Raw genomic sequence first — 19,804 nt, forward strand, 5'->3', positions numbered from 1 at the left:
TGCCATATTGCGAGTTGACAATAAGCACACATGTGACCATCTTGTATATGCATCTACCAAAATCATATAATATCTAAATGGTCCACATAGAGGGTGAATGGGCCCACATATATCACCCTATATGTGTTCCAAAAATGTAGGAGATTCTATCCTAACTTTAATAGTTGATGGTCTAATAATTAATTTTCCTTGAGAACATGCAGCACAAGAGAATTCCTTAAATTGAAGAATCTTTTGGTTCTTTATTGAATGTCCATGTGAATTCTCAATTATTTTACGCATCATAGTAGAACTAGGATGACCCAACCGGTCATGCCAAATAATAAAATTATCTTGATTAGTAAACTTTTCATTTACTATGGTATGCATTTCAATCTTGCTAATACTTGTATAATATAAGCCGGAGGAAAGAGCAGGTAACATTTCAAGCACATATTTCTTACCCGACTTTATTGTAGTAATATAAAGATATTCAATCTTTTCATTATTTGTAGTCTCAATGTGATATCCATTTTGACGAATATCTTTGAAATTTAGTAAGTTTCTTTGAGACTTACGACAATATAATGCTTCATTAATAACCAAATTTATTCCACCGGGTAGTAATAAATTTGCTCTTCCTGAGCCTTCAATTAATCTTGTACTGCCAGATATTGTATTAACATTGACTTCTTTCATCACCAAAAAAGAGACATATCTTGTATCTCTTAAAATAGTATGTGTTGTAGCACTATCCAAAAGACATATATCATCTTTATTGATCTTGGATCTAACTGAAGACTGGGGAATTTTCATATTCTTCATAAATAAACAAAAAGTACATCAAAAGAAATACGAAAGACTATAAATAAAAGAAACATTAGAAATTACAAGAGGAATATAGAAACTAGCATATATGATGCTTTAGGAATGTACACTTAAGAAGAACAAACTACATAAAGACATAATATGAAAATAACAACTTTTCTTAAAGCTTTATTCCCCACTAAGATAATCACTTCCTCAGTCAATATCCTCAAAGAAGTCTCCAGCTTCTAAATGAGTAATATTTGCAAGGCCTCCAAAATCATCATCTTTATATGCAAGATTTTCCTCAATATCATCATATTTGTTTGAGGGCCTGCTTTATCATCATCATTTTGAAAAGTCAAGTGTGCCTCTACATTGTTATCTTTTCTTTTATTAGATGCTTGATAAAGTTTGACAAAATGGTCGAGTGTACGACAAACACGTGCCCAATAACCTTTCATACCACACCTGTGGCAAATATTAACTCTGCCTTTCAAAGGATTATTTTGAGGATCCCTATTGTTCTCTTATTTATTTCCGCCATGATGACGATAATTATTTAGTCTCCTTCCATGTCCTTGTCTACGTCTATGACTGTGGCCACGACCACGACCACGATAATGATTTTGTCTTCTTTCAGACTTTTGAGTAGCTGCTACCATATTCACTTCGGAAAATGCTGCAGATCTAGTGGGACGAGCTTCATGATTTTTCATTAAAAGGGTATTATGTTGCTCAGGCACGAGGAGGCATGAGATTAATTCAGAATATTTCTTTAAACCTTTTTTACGGTATTGTTACTGCAATACCATATTTGAGGCATGAAAGGTAGAAAGAGTCTTTTTCAGTAAATCCCCATCATTCATAATTTTCCCACATAATTTAAGTTGGGAAGTTATACTAAATACAACAGAATTATATTAACTTACAGTTTTAAAATCTTGTAACCGTAAGTGAATCCATTCATATCGAGCTCTTGGCAATATTGTTGCCTTAAGATGGTCATATCGATCCTTCAAACTGCTCCATAATTCAAATGGATCCTTTAGGGTTAAGTATTCAGTCTTTAACCCTTCATCGAGATGATGGCGAATGAAAATCATTGCCTTTTCTTTATCCTGGCCTGATATTTTATTTTTTTGTATAATAGTATTTTAAAGAGCTTTTGCAGCAAGGTGAATTTTAACATCAAAGACCCATGATAAATAATTCTTTCCGAAGATGTCAAGTGCCACAAATTCAAGCTTTGATAAATTCAACATAATGAAAATTGTCATTAAAAAAAATAGATAAATTAGAAGCAATTTGAGTAATTATGAAACAAGAAAAAAAAAGTTATATAATATGGTATTCATATTTATATAAACAGAATTCAACAAATTTTTGAATCAATAAAATTAACCCAAAATTTTTGTGGTAAATTCTTAATTGAATTAAGAGAAAAATAAACAAAAATAGAGGTAAAATCTCAGCTGTAATTATGGCAAAGTCTTGTTACGAAATAATTTAATATACATATTCTATATTTTCTTATAATATCTTAATAACAATTTTATAATGATCATACAATCTAAATTAACTGGTATATGTGCAGATTAGCAATCAACCTTGGGAAAAAAAAAAATTCTCCAGACGTAATAACAATGCTATGACAACTTTAAAAGAAATATATCGGAAAGCAGAATGGTGGTAGCTAGTGTGTGTCAGATCAGACTTGAGTAGAAGCTAATTCGTGCTGATAACGTATTATAAAATATTACTCAAAGTAACAATATAGAACAAGGAAAACAAGCTAAGAGATATAGAGAGAAAGAGAGGAAGAAAGATTCTTATTTCTTCTTCAATTGTGTGTATTTTTCTATCTATTACAAGGTCTTTATATAGGCATGAAAAGTGAAGAAAAATATATCATTGAATATGTTATTAAACATTTGAGAAGATCATGGAGAAAGAGTAGACATCCACCATAATTTGTTTATTTTATAACAATTTTTTATTTATAATTCTCCAATAGTTTACTTATAAGAAGAAGCAAAAAAGGTTTAGAGATATTAATTTGGTGAAACTAAGACTATTTTTGTACTGGGTATTATCCTATTACAGTTTAAAATCCCCCTCCTTAGTTCAGGAAACCTTGTAATATGCGTGTAATTCATTAGAATTTTTTTTTTGGTCATAAAAGATTACTGATCTTCATTACTAAGTTTCAAAAGATATAGAGGGCAAGATGCACTGGGCACCCGTGGTGGCTGATGTTACATGATTAGCTACTACTGAACTATGATCCATAGTTGGATCAGTACTAAAACTACTTACTGCGGCAAAGCTAGGATCCATAGAAGGATCATTACAAAAACCACCTGTAGTGTTACATGAGTGGGAGACAGAGATCATGTTTGGGCATGAATTTACATCGGGGGGATTAGGGGGTGTATCAAAAACGCAAGAGTTAACAAGTCTTCGTCTCTCCGTGCCTGCTTTGTCCGACTGGAAGTCCTTATAGACAAAATTAAAGGTGGTGGTGTATCAAAAAGTTGTAGGCTGCTGTTGCAGGGTAATTGTGTACCATACTTTGCTAGACCATCAACTATCATATTTGCCTCCCTGTATGTATGCTGAATGAGAGGATCACCCAGCTGCCGGAGCAGCAACCTGCAGTCATTGATCAAGTTAGTGTAGTGAGGATTATTGGTATGCCCTAATGTGATTACCTCCTTTTCATCAAGATTAATCTCCAATGGGTAGTAACCATGTTGTAAAGATAAGCGTAATCCATAGAGCAAAGCTGTTATGTCACGACCCCAAATCCACTAGTCGTGATGACACTTAATCCAACCCGCTAGGTAAGCCAATTAACCTCTAACCAATTCCAATAATAATTAATCAAGCAATTAAGTAAAGAAATATTTGAATCTTATACATTCCCCAAAAACTGGTAGTACAAATTATGAGCTTTTAAGAATATAGTATACAAAGCTGGTATGAAATAAATATATCATCTATTTGAAAAGTACATAAACAGAGTTTTATGAATCTAAGGCTACCATGAACAAGAGGCAGCTACAATAGGAACACATGTACATCTTCAAATCCTGAAACCATTGCGCACAGCAATAACAACAACCAATATCTGCACGCAATGTGCAGAAGTGTAGTATCAGTACAACCGACTCCATATACTAAGTAAGTAACAAACCTAACCTTAGGTTGAAAGCAGTGACGAGCTTGTACCAAGGTCAGAGTTCAACTCCCATAACCAACAGCAGTTCATAACAATATAAAACAAGTAATACTAGAAGTAACTCAACAATCAAATGCTCAACAAAACATGATTTCTGAAAATAGTTTTTCCTTTCAAGTACATCAATGAAAAACCCAAATCATTTACCGGAGTTGCCAAAAATATGAATAAGTTTGAAAACATTAATTTTTCCAAAATCCTTTCAATAACAAACAAGATGTTTCTTTTTCTTTCCAGATAACCAGTGTAAAACAAATGCATCACTATGGCTATCGGCCAACATATGTGAGAAATCATGAATGATGTGATACCGTATAACATGAGAAAAATTCATTTCTATGCCTGTATATCATGTGTGCACGTCAATGCAATGTTTCTCAGAAATGAACTCATGTACTCATACTCTTAGAGTACTCGATCTCACTGTCTCACACTTTTCACTCATCATGTTCAACCACTCGGTACTGTATATGGCCCAGAAAAATCCATCCCGGAACATATACAACACTGACTTTAAGTCAACCAGCACCGAGGAAAAAGGGCAATCCAACTATATGGAGAAATCTATCTCCAAGTATCAAATACCCCGGACAAATCCATATCCAGGGAAATCCATCCCTCAATAATATCATCCATGCTCACTAGGGGTGTACAGACTCCGGAGGGGCTCCTACAGCCCAAGCGCTATAAACCACACGGATAACTTACGTGCTGTACGGACAACTCACGTGCTATATAAAGCCTATAAGATCTGCTGCAGAGGGCAGCCCCGATCCACACAATAATAATAATGTATATAAAGCCAACATGGCCTGCTGCGGCGTGCAACCCGATCCCAAAAATATCCTCACAGTCAGGCTCTCGGCCTCCCTCAGTCATCAATCTCTCCAGTCTCTCTCTCATGGGCTCACAATGTCATGAAAATAGCCCGAAAATGATGATATGATGTATCAATAAATAACAACAGAGACCGAGATATGATATGTAATGAAATGAATATGACTGAGTATCAATTTTCAATTTAAAATAAATAATTCACAATAATATGACCTATGTGGGCCCCAATAATACTGGCACATATCCTCAACATGATTTTTAATATGATTCTCAACTAAATTTCTTCCACATATAAAACTGCATAGAAAATGCCAAGATTATTTGACTATGAAATTCCACGGAAACAATTACGTCACAATATCTATGGTGCACACCCACATGCCCGTCACCTAGCATGTGCGTCACCTTCAAACAATTCACATAATACGTATATTCAGGGTTCATACTCCCAGCTCCAAGATTAGAAGACCTACTTACCTCAACAAGACGATCCCAACGTCGAGCAAGCTAATCAATACTCAGGAAATTCCATTCTGTGCGTATCCACCTCTAAATGCCTTCTTGTCTCCTCAATTCAATGCCAACGATCCGAAACTGAAATTCACCCCTTAATGATACTACAACGATCTACTATACTAAGCAACTTCAATCTACAATATCAACATCCATTGGGACCAACATTAGTAACCAATTCCATAGTTTAGGCCATTTAGATAATTTACCAAATACCTAGTGGGCATACATTTATATATTTTTTAACCATAGAAATAGTTCTTCCAACTACCATCATTTACCAATAATTTATCCCACCATCATTCTTTAACAACTTATAATCCTAACATCATATGTGTGACCAACCATTCTCACCCAACCAACAAAAATTCCATCAAATAATCTCCTTTAAATCTCTATAATGGTTATGTATTTAAATTGGGAACTTATGGCTTCCAATCACCATACCATGAGTTCCTATACTTAATTCATACTCATATTCCCATAATATATCCATACATGTAAGTATAAGGGTGTAGGATTACCTTTTGGAAGAAATCTTGCAAAACCCTCCTTTGAGTTATTGAAGAAATTTCTTGAAGATCTATGTATATTATGTGTAGATTTCATCAATACTAGTGTAGAAATGATGGAATTTCACACCAAAATAATGGGGATTGCTTACCTTGAAGAAGAGGGGAGTTGGTGGTCTTGAGAGAGTGGAAAAGAGCTCCAAAATTCGTCCAAATGAAATGGGAAAAATAAACCCCAAAATTATTTTGTATTTATAGGCCCAAATTTCTAGGTTTCGGATGCTGCCATGGATGCTTCGCATCCCCACTTCACTCCCCTTTGAAGTTCGGATGCGGACCTGGATGTTATGACAGCACTTCACTACCAGCCTTTCTTTCAGACGCAGTCTCGGATGCTTCGCATCCGTAGACTCCTCCGCCAGCCTTTGGTAATTTGGTCATAACTTCTTGTAGGAATATCCAAATGACGAACGGTTTGAAGCGTTAGAAACTAGACTCGAAGAACTTTAATTTTATAGGTCGTACATCATATAACCTCTTATATATATGTAGATACGCACATCCAAAATTTGGTCTTATGCGTACTCATTTGGAACTTTAGTCTATCATGAAATTTCCAACTTGACTTGGATTTAGGGCTCTCCTTAGACCCCACATCACTTATAATATGCCTCATACACTTATTATCATATTCAATTGATATCAATTATATTAATAGTCTTTGTCTGCATACAAAATAATTTAATGAGCGCACTTGAACTTTCTTACTAGCGCTCAAGTATTTCGAAATTTTTCGGGGTGTTATGCAGTAATGTGATTACCTCCTTTGCATCAAGATTAATCTCCAATGGGTAGTAACCATGTTGTAAAGATAAGCATAATCCATAGAGCAAAGATGTTATCTCCATTTGTATGCTAGTGCTAAAATCTATATGTCTTGAATACCCTAATATCCAGTTCCCATCAGAGGATCTTATAACCCCTCCTATTCCATTTAACCCTGGATTCCTAGAAGCCGCGCCATCGATATTTAATTTGTAGTGGTTTTGGGGCGGTGGATTCCATTTGATGTAAAGAGGGGTTGGTTGTGTGTTTTTGTGTGGTCGCGATACGAGGAAGTGGAACTCGGCAGCTCTATTAATAATTTGTAAATGGTGAAAGGGAGCAGAACGGTTATGAAAAAGATTTTGGTTACGGTGGAGCCATATACCCCATAAACAAAAAGGAATTAGTGTGGACGGAGGGATATTATGTGGGGTAAGATGTTGATATTGTTTTATCAGTAGGTTGATTCGCTCAATTAGTGGAATGGATAGGTGTTGGAGTGTGTCGATAAGATGTAGAAGGCCCAGGTGTGTCCATAGTGCTCGTGAGGCGGAGCAATCAAAGAAGAGATCAGCAACTGTGGAACAATGTGGACAAAGATTGTTGTCTATAATGTTAAGGCGTGCTAAGCAAGCATTTGTAGGTAACCTGTTATGGCTACATAGCCAGAGAAAGTACATGATTTTAGGTGGTATGGGTAGTTCCATACCAAAGTATGAGTTATAGTGGGAGCATTTGAGGTGAATGAGTACGCGCACTACAACAAATTTGATTATCAGCGATGAATTATTTTGTCACCTATGATTCACTTTTCGTCACTAAAGATTTTTTGTGATGAAATTTTTTTTGTCAATATTTCGTCTCTAAAACACCGTCACTAATAATATACAAAGGCAACTTTGTGTTTCGTCGCCAAATAATGATATATTAAAGACGAAATCTTTTTTCGTCCCCAAATACGTAATATTTATGACGGATTTATTTTTCATAAAAAGTACAAAAAAATCGTACTTAATAGTATGATTTCGTCACTAAAAAGTGCATTAATGTCGACGAAACTGCCTCGTCGCTAAATATTTAGTTTAATTGGTGACGACGTCAAATGTCTCTAAAGCTATGTATGTTTCGTAGTTGAAAAACCGTAATTTTGTCACTAAAGACTACCTTTTATCCACAAAAAAGTATTTCATCCCTAAATATATAATTAGTGACAATTATAATTTTGTAGTTAAAACTATCATCTCGTCACTAAAAAAATTATTTTTATCGACAAAACAAAGTTGTCACTATAAATTATCATGATTAATGACAATTAAAATTGTCAAAAAATACAAAGTTGATTCGTAGTCAATAAAAAGATGATTTTGGGACATATATTATTTTTGTCACTAAATATAGTGAATTTATGACGAACTTAATTTGTTTCGTGACGAAAATGTGATATTCCTAAAAACTATACAAAAATGAACTTTTTTGTCACTAATAACAAATGTTTGATGACGTTTATATTCGTATTTGTTTTAGATTGACGTTATACGAATTTGAAATAATATAATAAAATAATCAAGGTAATAACAGAAAAATAAAAACAATCAAAGGTAATAACAAAAATATTCACCATTGATCATACAACTAATATTAAAACTATATAGAGATAAAAATTCCTTAAATTAAAAGAAACATAATTAAAGTAAATCTGTCCAACATAAAAGTCTAACTGAGAATTGAGATATACTAAATATTACTCCTAAACTAGAACTGAGAAGTGGAGGAATGCAATGACACTTCACTTGCAATTAGTCTTGATCCAATATTTACCTTCATATACATGTATAAAAGATAGATAAAAAATTAAGATTTAATTTAATACTTTATGGTATCATGGTATAAATAAAATATAATTGGTATAAACTACGACTTCTTGTTAAACGTAGAGTTTAATTTATTGTGATACAAAAAAATAAAAATGAGAAAAAAATAAATAGTGTTAAGTTTAGTGTACCCAAAGTTGATAATGTGGTGGAGCTTAATCTTCGCTGTATCATAAAAAAAGTATTCGAACTTAGATGCTAAAAGAATTATAATTGAATTTATCATTTAAAGATGTGGTACTTCTAACCTTGATGATGATGAGCCAATAAAATGACGCTGCATTTGGTTTATGTAACGACCCGATCGGTCATTTTGAGCATTTACACTTCGTTCGGTTGTTTGAGGGCATGAGTAGCTCCGTAAGATGTATTATGTCTTATGTGAATCGTCGGTTTTGGCTTTGAGGTTATTCAGAATTGATTTGGAGAAATGATTCTCAGTTAGAAGCTTTAAATTTGAAAGGTTTGACCAAGTTTTGTCTTTTTAGTATTTGACATCGGATTGGATTTTCTAATGCTTTTGTTAGCCCCGTTGGGTAATTTTGGACTTAGGAGCGCGTCCGGATTATGGTTTGGAGGTCCGTAGTAGAATTTGGCTTGAAATGGCGAAAGTTGGAATTTTGGAAAGTTTGACCGGGAGTGGACCTTTTGATATCGGAGTCGGATTCCAATTCCGGAAGTTGGAGCAGGTCCGTAATGTCAAATATTACTTGTGTGTAAAATTTGAGGTCAATCGGACGTGATATAATATGTTTCGGCATCGATTGTGGAAGTTCAAGTTTCAAAGTTCAATGATTTCGAATTGAGGTGTGATTCATCGTTTCGATGTTGTTATGTGTGTTTTGAGGACTCGAGTAGGTCCGTTTTATGTTATGGGAGTTGTTGGTATATTTGGACGGGGTCCCGAGTGGCTCGGGTGAGTTTCAGACGAGGTTCGGATCATTTTCATTCCATGTTGCATTGCTGAAGATTTTTTGGTTCTGGTATGACCGCGCCTGCGGAGTGTTGAGCACAGGTGCGGAAACGCAAAAGCGGCAGTGCCATCGTAGAAGCGAGAAAGAGAGTGGGGCGTGAGGATCACAGGTGCGGGTGCTTAGACGCACCTGCGCAACCGCAGATGCGGTTCAAGTGCGCGGAAGCGCGATCGCAGAAGCAGCTTAAGGACTGCAGGTGCAAGGTTTTGTTGAATGAGGTTGTTTCGCAGAAGCGAGAAATTACCGCAGAAGTAGTGGTCGCAAATGCGACAATTTGACCGCAAATGCGGAATAGCTGGCCAGAGTTATAAAAATCGAGGTTTTGGTTCTTTCTTCATATTTTAAGACGTGAGACTCTGATTGAGGCGATTTTTGAAGCAAATTTCATCACAAGGATTAAGTGTTCTCTACTCAGTTTTGATTATATTCCATGAATCTATCTTCGAATTTAGCAATTGGTTGATGAATTTTAAAGAGGAAATTGGGAGTTTTGGCCTAAAGTTTCATAGTATGAATTTTTGAGTTTTGAACACCGATTTGAAGTCGGATTTGAGTGAACCTAGTATGGTTGGGCTCGTAATTGAATGGGTTATCGGATTTTATAAATTTTGTCGAGTTTCGAGGCGTGGGCCCTGCTGTGATTTTTGACCGGATTTGGGATTTAATGTAGAATTCGATCTTTATCATTTGTAATTTCTCCCTTGGGCTTTATCTGATGTATCTGAGTTGCTTTTGGCTAGATTTGAGCCATTCAGAGGTCGCTACGCGCGTGATGGCATTTTTGGAGCATCGCTTGGCTTGCTCGGTGGTGGAATTGGCTTGTTCAAGATAAGTAACTCTTCTAAACTTAGTGCAGAGGATATGAAACCCCAAATTACGTGTTGTGTGATTGGTATTGAGGTGACGCACATGCTAGGTGACGGGCGTGTGGGCGTGCACCGTATGAATTGTGATTCCATTGTTTCCATGGCACAATATAGTGGCCCTATTTTCGTTGATTTCCATGGCACAATATAGTGGCCCTATTTTCGTTGATATATGTGTTTTCACCATGTAATAAAGTAACTGAGCTGTCAATCATGCTAGATATCATGTTTAGACTTTATGCTGATATTGTTAGGACCCATAGAGGTCGTTGCTTGCTGTCATCTCACTAATTTCATTGATATTTCATGCTCAGTCATATTCATGCATTCATATCATATCTCAGTCTCAGTTGTTACTTATTGATACATCATATCATTGTTCTGGGTCAGTTTTCATGACATTGTGAGCCCGTGGGTGAGACTGGAGAGATTGATGACTGAGTGAGGCCGAGAGCCTAATTATGAGTGACAATTATGGGATCGGGTTGCACGTTGCATCGGTTATATTGATGATTATGATAGCGCTTGGGCTGCAGGAGCCCCTTCGAAGTCTGAAACACACCCCCAGTGAGCGCGGATGATATTATTGATGGATGGATTTCCCTAGACATGGATTTGTCCGAAGTACTTACTACCTGGAGATGGACTTCTCCATAGGGTTGGATTGCCCTTTTTCTTTGGTACTGGGTGACTTATAGTCAGTGTTGTATATGTTCTGGGATGGATTTCTCTGGGCCGTATGAGCCATATACAGTACCGAGTGGTTGAGCATGATGAGTGGAAAGTGAGAAGTAGTGAGATTGAGTACTCTGAGAGTGTGAGTACATGATTCATCTCTGAGATACATGGCATTGGCATGCACACATGACATACATGCATAGAGACGCATTTTCCTTATGCTATACGGTATCACGTCATTCGTGAATTTTATACACATTGATATATGAGCATAGATATGTATTTCACACTTGCTATCTGGAAAGGAAATGAAACATCTTACTTATTTTGGAAAGGATTTTTGGAAAAATTTACAGTTTTCAAACTATCTCATACTTTTCGACAATTTCGGTAAATAATTTGGGTTTTCACTGTTATTCTTGAAAAGCAAAACTATTTTCGGGAAATTGTGATAAAGCTGAGCATTTTATTTCTGAATTGCTTCCTTATTTATATGCTCTACATTGTTATAAATAGTTGTTGGCTACTAGTGTTGGATCCGACCATGTTCCAGCTCGTCACTACTTTTAACCTAAGGTTAGGTTTATTATTTATTTAGTACATGGGACCGATTGTACTCATACTACACTTCCTGCATATTGCGTGCAGATTTCGGATGCCGATGTTGCTGTGTTCGATGAGAGCTGGATTGGAAGATGTACCTACATCCCTGTTGTAACTGCCTCTTGTTCATGGTAGCCTTAGATTTTAAAACTCTGTTTATGTACTTTTTAAACAGAAAGTGTATTTAGTTCATATCAGCTTTGTAAACTCTATTCTTAGGAGCTCATAATTTGTACTACCAGTCATTAGAAAATATATAAGATTCAGATAATTCCTTTGTTTAATTGTCTTATTAAAAAAGATAATTGAAATTGGATAGTTATTATTTGGCTTACCTAGCGGGTTGGGTTAAGTGCCATCACGACTAGTGAATTTTGGGTCGTAATAGACTGGTATCAGAGCTCTAGGTTCATAGGTTCTACAAGTCATGAGCAAGTGTCTAGTAGAGTCTTGCGGATCGGTATGATGACGTCCATACCTATCTTCGAGAGGCTACAAAACATTTAGGATATACTTCCCATCTTTCTTTCATTATCGTGCGACATTGATTCAGCTCGAGGCGTAATCCTCGAATTCCTTCCACGCATTCTTATGCGCACATGAGCGCTCGGTATTGGCTGTGCATCGGCGGCTGGTGATTTCCTGGATGAGGGCAAGATGTGATTTTTGTGTGTTGATGATGGACTAGTCTAGGGGACTTTAGGCTGGGTTTTGACTGTAGCTGGATCACTGAGGTGTTGACTGCGTGAGCACGTGCTTTTGGATTATATGTCCGGTAGTGTCCCTATTAGTGGAATTGGTGGCTGGATGGCTATGTGATGAGTATGATGTGGCTGCGAGATGCGTTCATATGATTTGAATATGACGAGAAGGGTTTGCTTGAGGTGTAGAAAGAACTATTTGGTGCTTGATTTCCATCTTGATTTGACGTAAAGTCTCGAGTTATGGGTGTGTTGAAGGATCCTTTTCATGTTGTTTAGTTGAGGAGTGGAGTAGATTTTCATATCGTGATATGAGTTCAGACTCAGGAAGATTAAGTGGTTGTGTAATAGTTATGACTGTGGAAGGGTACAGAAAGATATCAGTTTGAGGCTAAGCAGGTGGGTTATCTCTTGCTGGATGTCCTGAGGTTGTGTGATCCCTATGTTGTTTTGTTGAGAGTTCTCTTTTACCAGTAAATTATATGTAGTGCAATTTGAGTTTGGATCGCCTGTGGAAGTTGGCTTGACTGTTACGAAGACGAATGCGAAATTGCAAATGAATTGAGGTATTATGTGGTTTGTGTTACATGAGCTTAGGAAGGATTTAGTTGAATCCTATTGCGGTGTTATGCCAGTATGGGGGTGGCTATTGTAAGTTATCAGATGCTTTATTCCTTAGCCTTGAGCCAAGTGGGGGAGTATGCTATCGATGGGTTGATTGCGCGGTTATGTGTTGTATTATTTTCAGTTTGAGGTATACTGGTGAATCAGTTATGGCTTACAGAGGTTGAGATCGAGGGTGACTCGAGTAAAGGAAATTTTGGATAAGGGTTGTGTTATGCTTTATGGGTATATGAGAAACATTGGATGATTGAGTTGTTATTTGTAAAGGATGTAGCATGCATGGGGTAGGGATTCACTCGGTTTCTTAGAAGAGTGGATTACATCCTTACGTGTTGTTGTGCTAATGGGGCACATATCATCCGGTTCGTTTGATCAATTTAATTGAGATCTGAGTAGAGTGGAAGACTCTCAAGAATGGTTCTAATGGATGCAAGATTTAAATGTGGCAGTTGAGAATTTTGCGAATTTATGTATGGTTAAAATCAGAGGGTTACACTGGATGGTGTCGAGACTCGCAGTATTTCTACATCATTGTGGATTCTACATTTCAGTATTAGGAAGGTAAGATGAACAACTTGAAATTCACAAAAGGTCTCTTCAGAGTGGGTATCTCGATTGTAGTACTTTTGTGGTGCTTAAGAGAGCATTCAATGGCTTATGAGCCTTAGGGCGGTGTGGTTTTATGCTAGGGTCTCGTGTGGTGAGTCTTGGGTTGAGGATTGAAGTATTATGGCAAAGAGAGGTATCAATTTGAAGGTAATTCAGAAGGGACTCGGAGAATTAGGACAGTTTAGTAACGGGTTGGATCAGCATGGTAACAGATGCGATTGGCTCTTTTGGTGCTTATGATTTAGTGAGTTTCTACAGGTGTTTTGTGGAGATACTCTTGGGTTTTGACGGCCTGCATAGCCTGATTGAGTTAGAGGGGTTTAGTCATGACGGTTTGGTTTTGTGCAATGGGATTCAAAGAGTTCTTGATGGTTTCTACCACAGTTAGAGATGTATATTTCCTACTGGCGTGAAGAGCATGTGATGTATAATGATTTTCTCCTGGATGGGATCAAATGGAAAGTTCTTGGCTAATTAAGTATGTAGTTGCTTGTGACTCGGAGTGAATTACGAAGCTCTCATTTTTTTTTCGTATGATGGCATGGAATATGCAGTGTATTGTGTAGGATTGAGAATTGCATGTGTAAGGTCACAGTTCAATTTTGAAGGGAAGGTCATGAGTCCTTAGGCAGCATGGACAATTTCGGACGACTAGGTAAATGATATTACTATCTGATATGGCTTGAGGAGGGTATACATTTCAGAAGGGAAGTACTAGAATTTGGCTTGAAATGGCGAAAATTGGAATTTTGAAAAGTTTGACCGGGAGTGGACCTTTTGATATCGGGGTCGGATTCTAATTCCGGAAGTTGGAGCAGGTTCGTAATGTCAAATATTACTTGTGCGTAAAATTTGAGGTCAATCGGACGTGATATAATATGTTTTGGCATCGGTTGTGGAAGTTCAAGTTTCACAGTTCAATAATTTCGAATTGAGGTGTGATTCGTCATTTCGATGTTGTTATGTGTGTTTTGAGGATTCGAGTAGGTCCGTGTTATGTTATAGGACTTGTTGGTATATTTGGACGGGGTCCCGAGTGACTCGGGTGAGTTTCAGACGAGGTTCGGATCATTTTCATTCCATGTTGCATTACTGAAGATTTTTTGGTTCTGGTATAACCGCGCCTGCAGAGTGTTGAGCACAGGTGCGGAGCCGCAAAAGCGGCAGTGCCATCGTAGAAGCGAGAAAGAGAGTGGGGCGCGAGGATCACAGGTGCGGGTGCTTAGACGCACCTGCGCAACCGCAGATGCGGTTCATGTGCGCGGAAGCGCGATCGCAGAAGCAGCTTAAGGAACGCAGGTGCAAGGTTTTGCTGAATGAGGTTGTTTCGCAGAAGCGAGAAATTACCGCAGAAGCGGTGGTCGCAAATGCGACAATTTGACCGCAAATGCGGAATAGCTGGCCAGAGCTATAAAAATCGAGGTTTTGGTTCTTTCTTCATATTTTGAGATGTGGGACTCTGATTGAGGCGGCTTTTGAAGCAAATTTTATCATAAGGATTCGGTTAAGTGTTCTCTACTAAGTTTTGATTATATTCCATGAATCTATCTTCGATTTTAGCAATTGGTTGATGAATTTTAAAGAGGAAATTGTGGGTTTTGGCCTAAAGTTTCATAATATGAATTTTTGAGTTTTGAACACCGATTTGGAGTCAGACTTGAGTGAAACTAGTATGATTGGGCTCGTAATTGAATAGGTTGTCAGATTTTGTGATTTTGTCGAGTTTCGAGGCGTGGGCCCCACTGTGAATTTTGGCCGGATTTGGGATTTGATGTAGAATTCGATCTTTATCATTTGTAATTGCTCCCTTGGGCTTTATCTGATTTATCTGAGTTGCTTTTGGCTAGTTTTGAGCCGTTTGGAGGTTGCTATGTGCGTGATGGCATTTTTGGAGCATCACTTGGCTTGCTTGGTGTTGGAATTGGCTTGTTCAAGATAAGTAACTCTTCTAAATTTAGTGCGGAGGGTATGAAACCCCAAATTACGTATTGATTGATTGGTATTGAGGTGACGCACATGCTAGGTGACAGGCGTGCGGGCGTGCACCCTCTGAATTGTTATTCCATTATTTCCATGGCACAATATAATGGCCCTATTTTTGTTGATATCTGTGTTTTCACCATGTGATAAAGTAACTGAGCTGTCAATCATGCTAGATATCATGCTTAGGCTCTATGCTGATGTTGTTAGGACCCATAGAGGTCATTGCTTGCTATCATCTCACTGATTTCATTGATATTTCGTGCTCAGTCATATTCATGCATTCATATCATATCTCAGTCTCAGTTGTTACTTATTGATACATCATATCATTGTTCCGGGTCAGTTTTCATGACATTGTGAGCCCGTGGGTGAGACTGGAGAGATTGATGACTGAGTGAGGCCGAGAGCCTGATTATGTGTAACAGTTATGGGATCGGGCTGCACGCCGCAACGGTTATATTGATGATTATGATAGCGCTTGGGCTGTAGGAGCCCCTCCGGAGTCTGTAACACACCCCCAATGAGAGCGGATGATACTATTGAGGGATGGATTTCCCTGGACATGGATTTGTCCGAAGTACTTACTACCTGGAGATGGATTTCTCCACAGGGTTGGATTTCCCTTTTTCCTTGGTACTGGGTAACTTATAGTCAGTGATGTATATGTTCTGGGATGGATTTTCTTAGGCCGTATGGGCCATATACAGTACCGAGTGGTTGAGCATGATGAGTGAAAAGTGAGAAGTAGTGAGATTGAGTACTCTGAGAGTGTGAGTACATGATTCATCTCTGAGATACATGGCATTGGCATGTACACATGACATAAATATATAAAGATATATTTTTCTCATGTTGTACGGTATCACGACATTCATGACTTTTACACACATTGATATGTGACCATAGATAGGTATTTCACACTTGCTATCTGGAAAGGAAATGAAACATCTTACTTATTTTGGAAAGGATTTTTGGAAAAATTTACAGTTTTCAAATTATCTCATACTTTTCGACGATTTCGGTAAAGGATTTGGGTTTTCACTGTTATTCTTGAAAAGCGAAACTATTTTTGTGAAATTGTGATAAAGCTGAGCATTTTATTTCTGAATTGCTTCCTTATTTATATGCTCTACATTGTTATAAATAGTTGTTGGCTATTGGTGTTGGACCCGACCATATTCCAGCTCGTCACTATTTTCAACCTAAGGTTAGGTTTGTTACTTATTGAGTACATGGGTCCGGTTGTACTCATACTACACTTCCTGCACATTGCGTGTAGGTTTCAGATACCTATGTTGCTGTGTTCGATGGGAGATGGATTGAAAGATGTACCTGCGTCCCTGTTGTAGCTGGCTCTTGTTCATGGTAGCCTTAGATTTTAAAACTCTATTTATGTACTTTTCAAACAGAAAGTGTATTTAGTTCATATCAGCTTTGTAAACTCTATTCTTAGGAGCTCATGATTTGTACTACCAGTCTTTGGGGAATGTATAAGATTCAGATAATTCCTTTGTTTAATTGTCTTATTAAAAAAATTAATTGAAATTGGATAGTTATTAGTTGGCATACCTAATGGGTTGGGTTAGGTGCCATCACGACTAGTGAATTTTGGGTCGTGACAGTTTAATATCTCCTCTTGGCGTGCCCATACAATACCCAACTCAGAAGTTAATGTTTGTATCTGTATCTGCTGATTTGCTACCTCAGTTTCAGCTATATTCAAACGTTCTTGTAAACCATGGCGGTAGCAACATCCTCTTTTGCCCTCCTAAGAGAGTCCTCTAATTCTGCTGTCCTCCTTTTTGTTGCTGTAGTTGTATTAGGCTTTGGACCATAGACAAGGCCTTTAATATATCCCGACCTCGTACCAAGTACATTATCAGCAATTTCATCAATAGTCATTGGATTCTCTTCAAAAACAGACCGAGCTCTCAAATCTCTCATTTTGTTCTACATAAAAATATTACATCACTTAAATTAATTATAAGATAGAATGAATACATGTGACATGTTACTAAAATATTACTTACGTAGTTAGTCTGAGCCTCTGGAGATGACCATCCTTTTTCACTCGAGTAATGGGTGCTTTTGTAGAACTCAATCCTATTTGACTCTACTCCTCCATGTTCATTCACACCCTACACAATATGAAAATAATATGAAATATTACTAAAATATCATCTTAGTAATGAATATGGAGGGTGATTGAACCTCAACCACATTAACATGATTAGATTACAGGTTCAACAAAAGGTAATATATGTATTGTCTAATAGGATCGTGGTTCTTTATATTATGCAGCTATCCATTGTATAATGGAAAATTGGAAACTAGTTTTATGAGTTAATACAAGTCAGATGCAAGTTAGTAGAGATATAGTGTTATGCTTAATCAAAAGTTGAAAAAGACTCTTGTTCCCTTAAACAGAGATATAAAAGTATATGTATGTGACTTTTAATTTCATAAGCTTTTACAAGCAAGGAAAACTTGCAGTTATACCCTCCATGAAGTTTTATTAAGGCTATACAAATTTATATCTGCCTGAGGTACTAAAAGTTAATTAAACACCAGTGACTAACACTCATCTATTCATCTATTAACACGTATATATTTGAAGAACAAATGGCAAAAAATCAGTAGGAAAAATGATAGAAAGGAGACAAATAACAATACTAACTTTTATATTAAACATAAACTAAATAGTGTCCTTTTCTTTCTCTTTTAAGAAGACAAAGAATTGAAGTTATAATTTGAATTATGAATGAATAATGACAATACTTAAAAGTATGTGCAAGTAGAATTAGAAGTATACCAAACTCATTGGCCTTCTTTTCTTTTTTTCACCATTTTGAATATTAAAAATGTCCCTTGAGATTTCACTCTTCGGCTACCAAGCAAAGGGATTGGAAAAGTTATAAAAAGTTAAAATAGTATAACTTACTATTTCAGCACGAGCAACTACAAAAGCTCTTGACCCCATGAAATGATTAGATTTCAGCTTTGTTCGATTGACCTTGTTTATCTCGCATCGTCTTTACAAAGAATATATAAATATAAGTAAATAAAATTATAATGACACAAATATGATGCTAAAGCTTATTATCATTTTGCACTATAAATTCTCAGATGTTAGCATAAAAGAGTGGACAGAAACTAAAGAACCACATCAAACTCTTCTCAAAGGTTGCATTTTACAGAGGCATTTAAAGGATCCTTTTTTCTCTTTTTTTACTTTCACTTTATTTTCTCACTCTTATTTGTATCTTCTGTAAATGCAGATTTTTGAAAGGTCTACTCATATCAATGTAAGCTATATCATCCATGACTGAATGTTGCAGCTACAAAGTAGAGAAAAATATGTTACTAAAAATATCTTGTGTACATTTTGTTCGTTCGTATACTTAATTAATTACAATTTTCTTTGAGAAATCGTGAATGTTATTTGCCAGGAAAAATTACGACGAGACAAATATGAATAGAAATTACCTTATGCTCTGGATTCGCCCACATATCACAGAGCCTATTTGTCACGATCCAAATTCCCCTCCGTTTGGGTATCGTGATGGCATCTAGTCTTAGGGACTAGGTAAGCCTAACATTAATTGAAATAATAATATTATTTAAATAACATCCAGCAATTTGAAATAGAAATTTCTTAAAATCTACAATTCCCAAAATCGGTAGTACAAGTCATAAGTGTCACGACCCAAAATCTAACCATAGTCATGATGACGCCTACCGTGTTATAAGGCAAGCCTAATTCTCAAAATATTACTACTAAACCGATTATAAGAATTTAAAAAAATATTTTAACATTTAAATTTTTCATAAACTAAATTAACTCTAAATATAATATAGAAAAATACGGAAACGAGCCCCAAACATCGGGGTGTCACTAAGTCATGAGCGTCTAAATCTATGAACTAAGAAATAAAACTGTCTAACTGTCAATACAATCCAAAAGAAGAAATGATAAAAGGAGTGACAAGGTTCTGCGGACGCTAGCAACTACCTTGCAATCTCTACAGATAGCCGGCCTGAACTCAACGATCGCCGCGCTGTAACTCACCTGGATCTGCACATAAAGTGCAGGGTGTAGCATGAGTACAACCACCTCAGAAAGTAACAGAAATAACTAAGGAACTGAGCAATAGTAACGAGCTAAGTAAAACAGTCCA

The 19,804-nt window shown here is 36.7% G+C and overlaps 1 protein-coding gene across 1 annotated transcript; it reads right to left on the bottom strand.

Annotated features, from left to right (window-relative positions):
* Positions 1–17,254: 17,254 nt before the first annotated feature.
* On the bottom strand, positions 17,255–19,145 carry LOC104091118 (uncharacterized). Its single transcript, XM_009596393.4, has 4 exons — positions 19,113–19,145; positions 18,568–18,660; positions 17,657–17,764; positions 17,255–17,576 (listed from the first exon to the last, which is right to left on the bottom strand). Exons 1-4 carry the CDS (start codon positions 19,134–19,136, stop codon positions 17,346–17,348), a joined length of 456 nt encoding a protein of 151 aa, XP_009594688.1. The 5' UTR covers positions 19,137–19,145; the 3' UTR covers positions 17,255–17,345.
* Positions 19,146–19,804: the final 659 nt, after the last annotated feature.

The sequence above is a fragment of the Nicotiana tomentosiformis genome, chromosome 1, assembly GCF_000390325.3.
Source record: "Nicotiana tomentosiformis chromosome 1, ASM39032v3, whole genome shotgun sequence".
Lineage (NCBI taxonomy): Eukaryota > Viridiplantae > Streptophyta > Magnoliopsida > Solanales > Solanaceae > Nicotiana > Nicotiana tomentosiformis.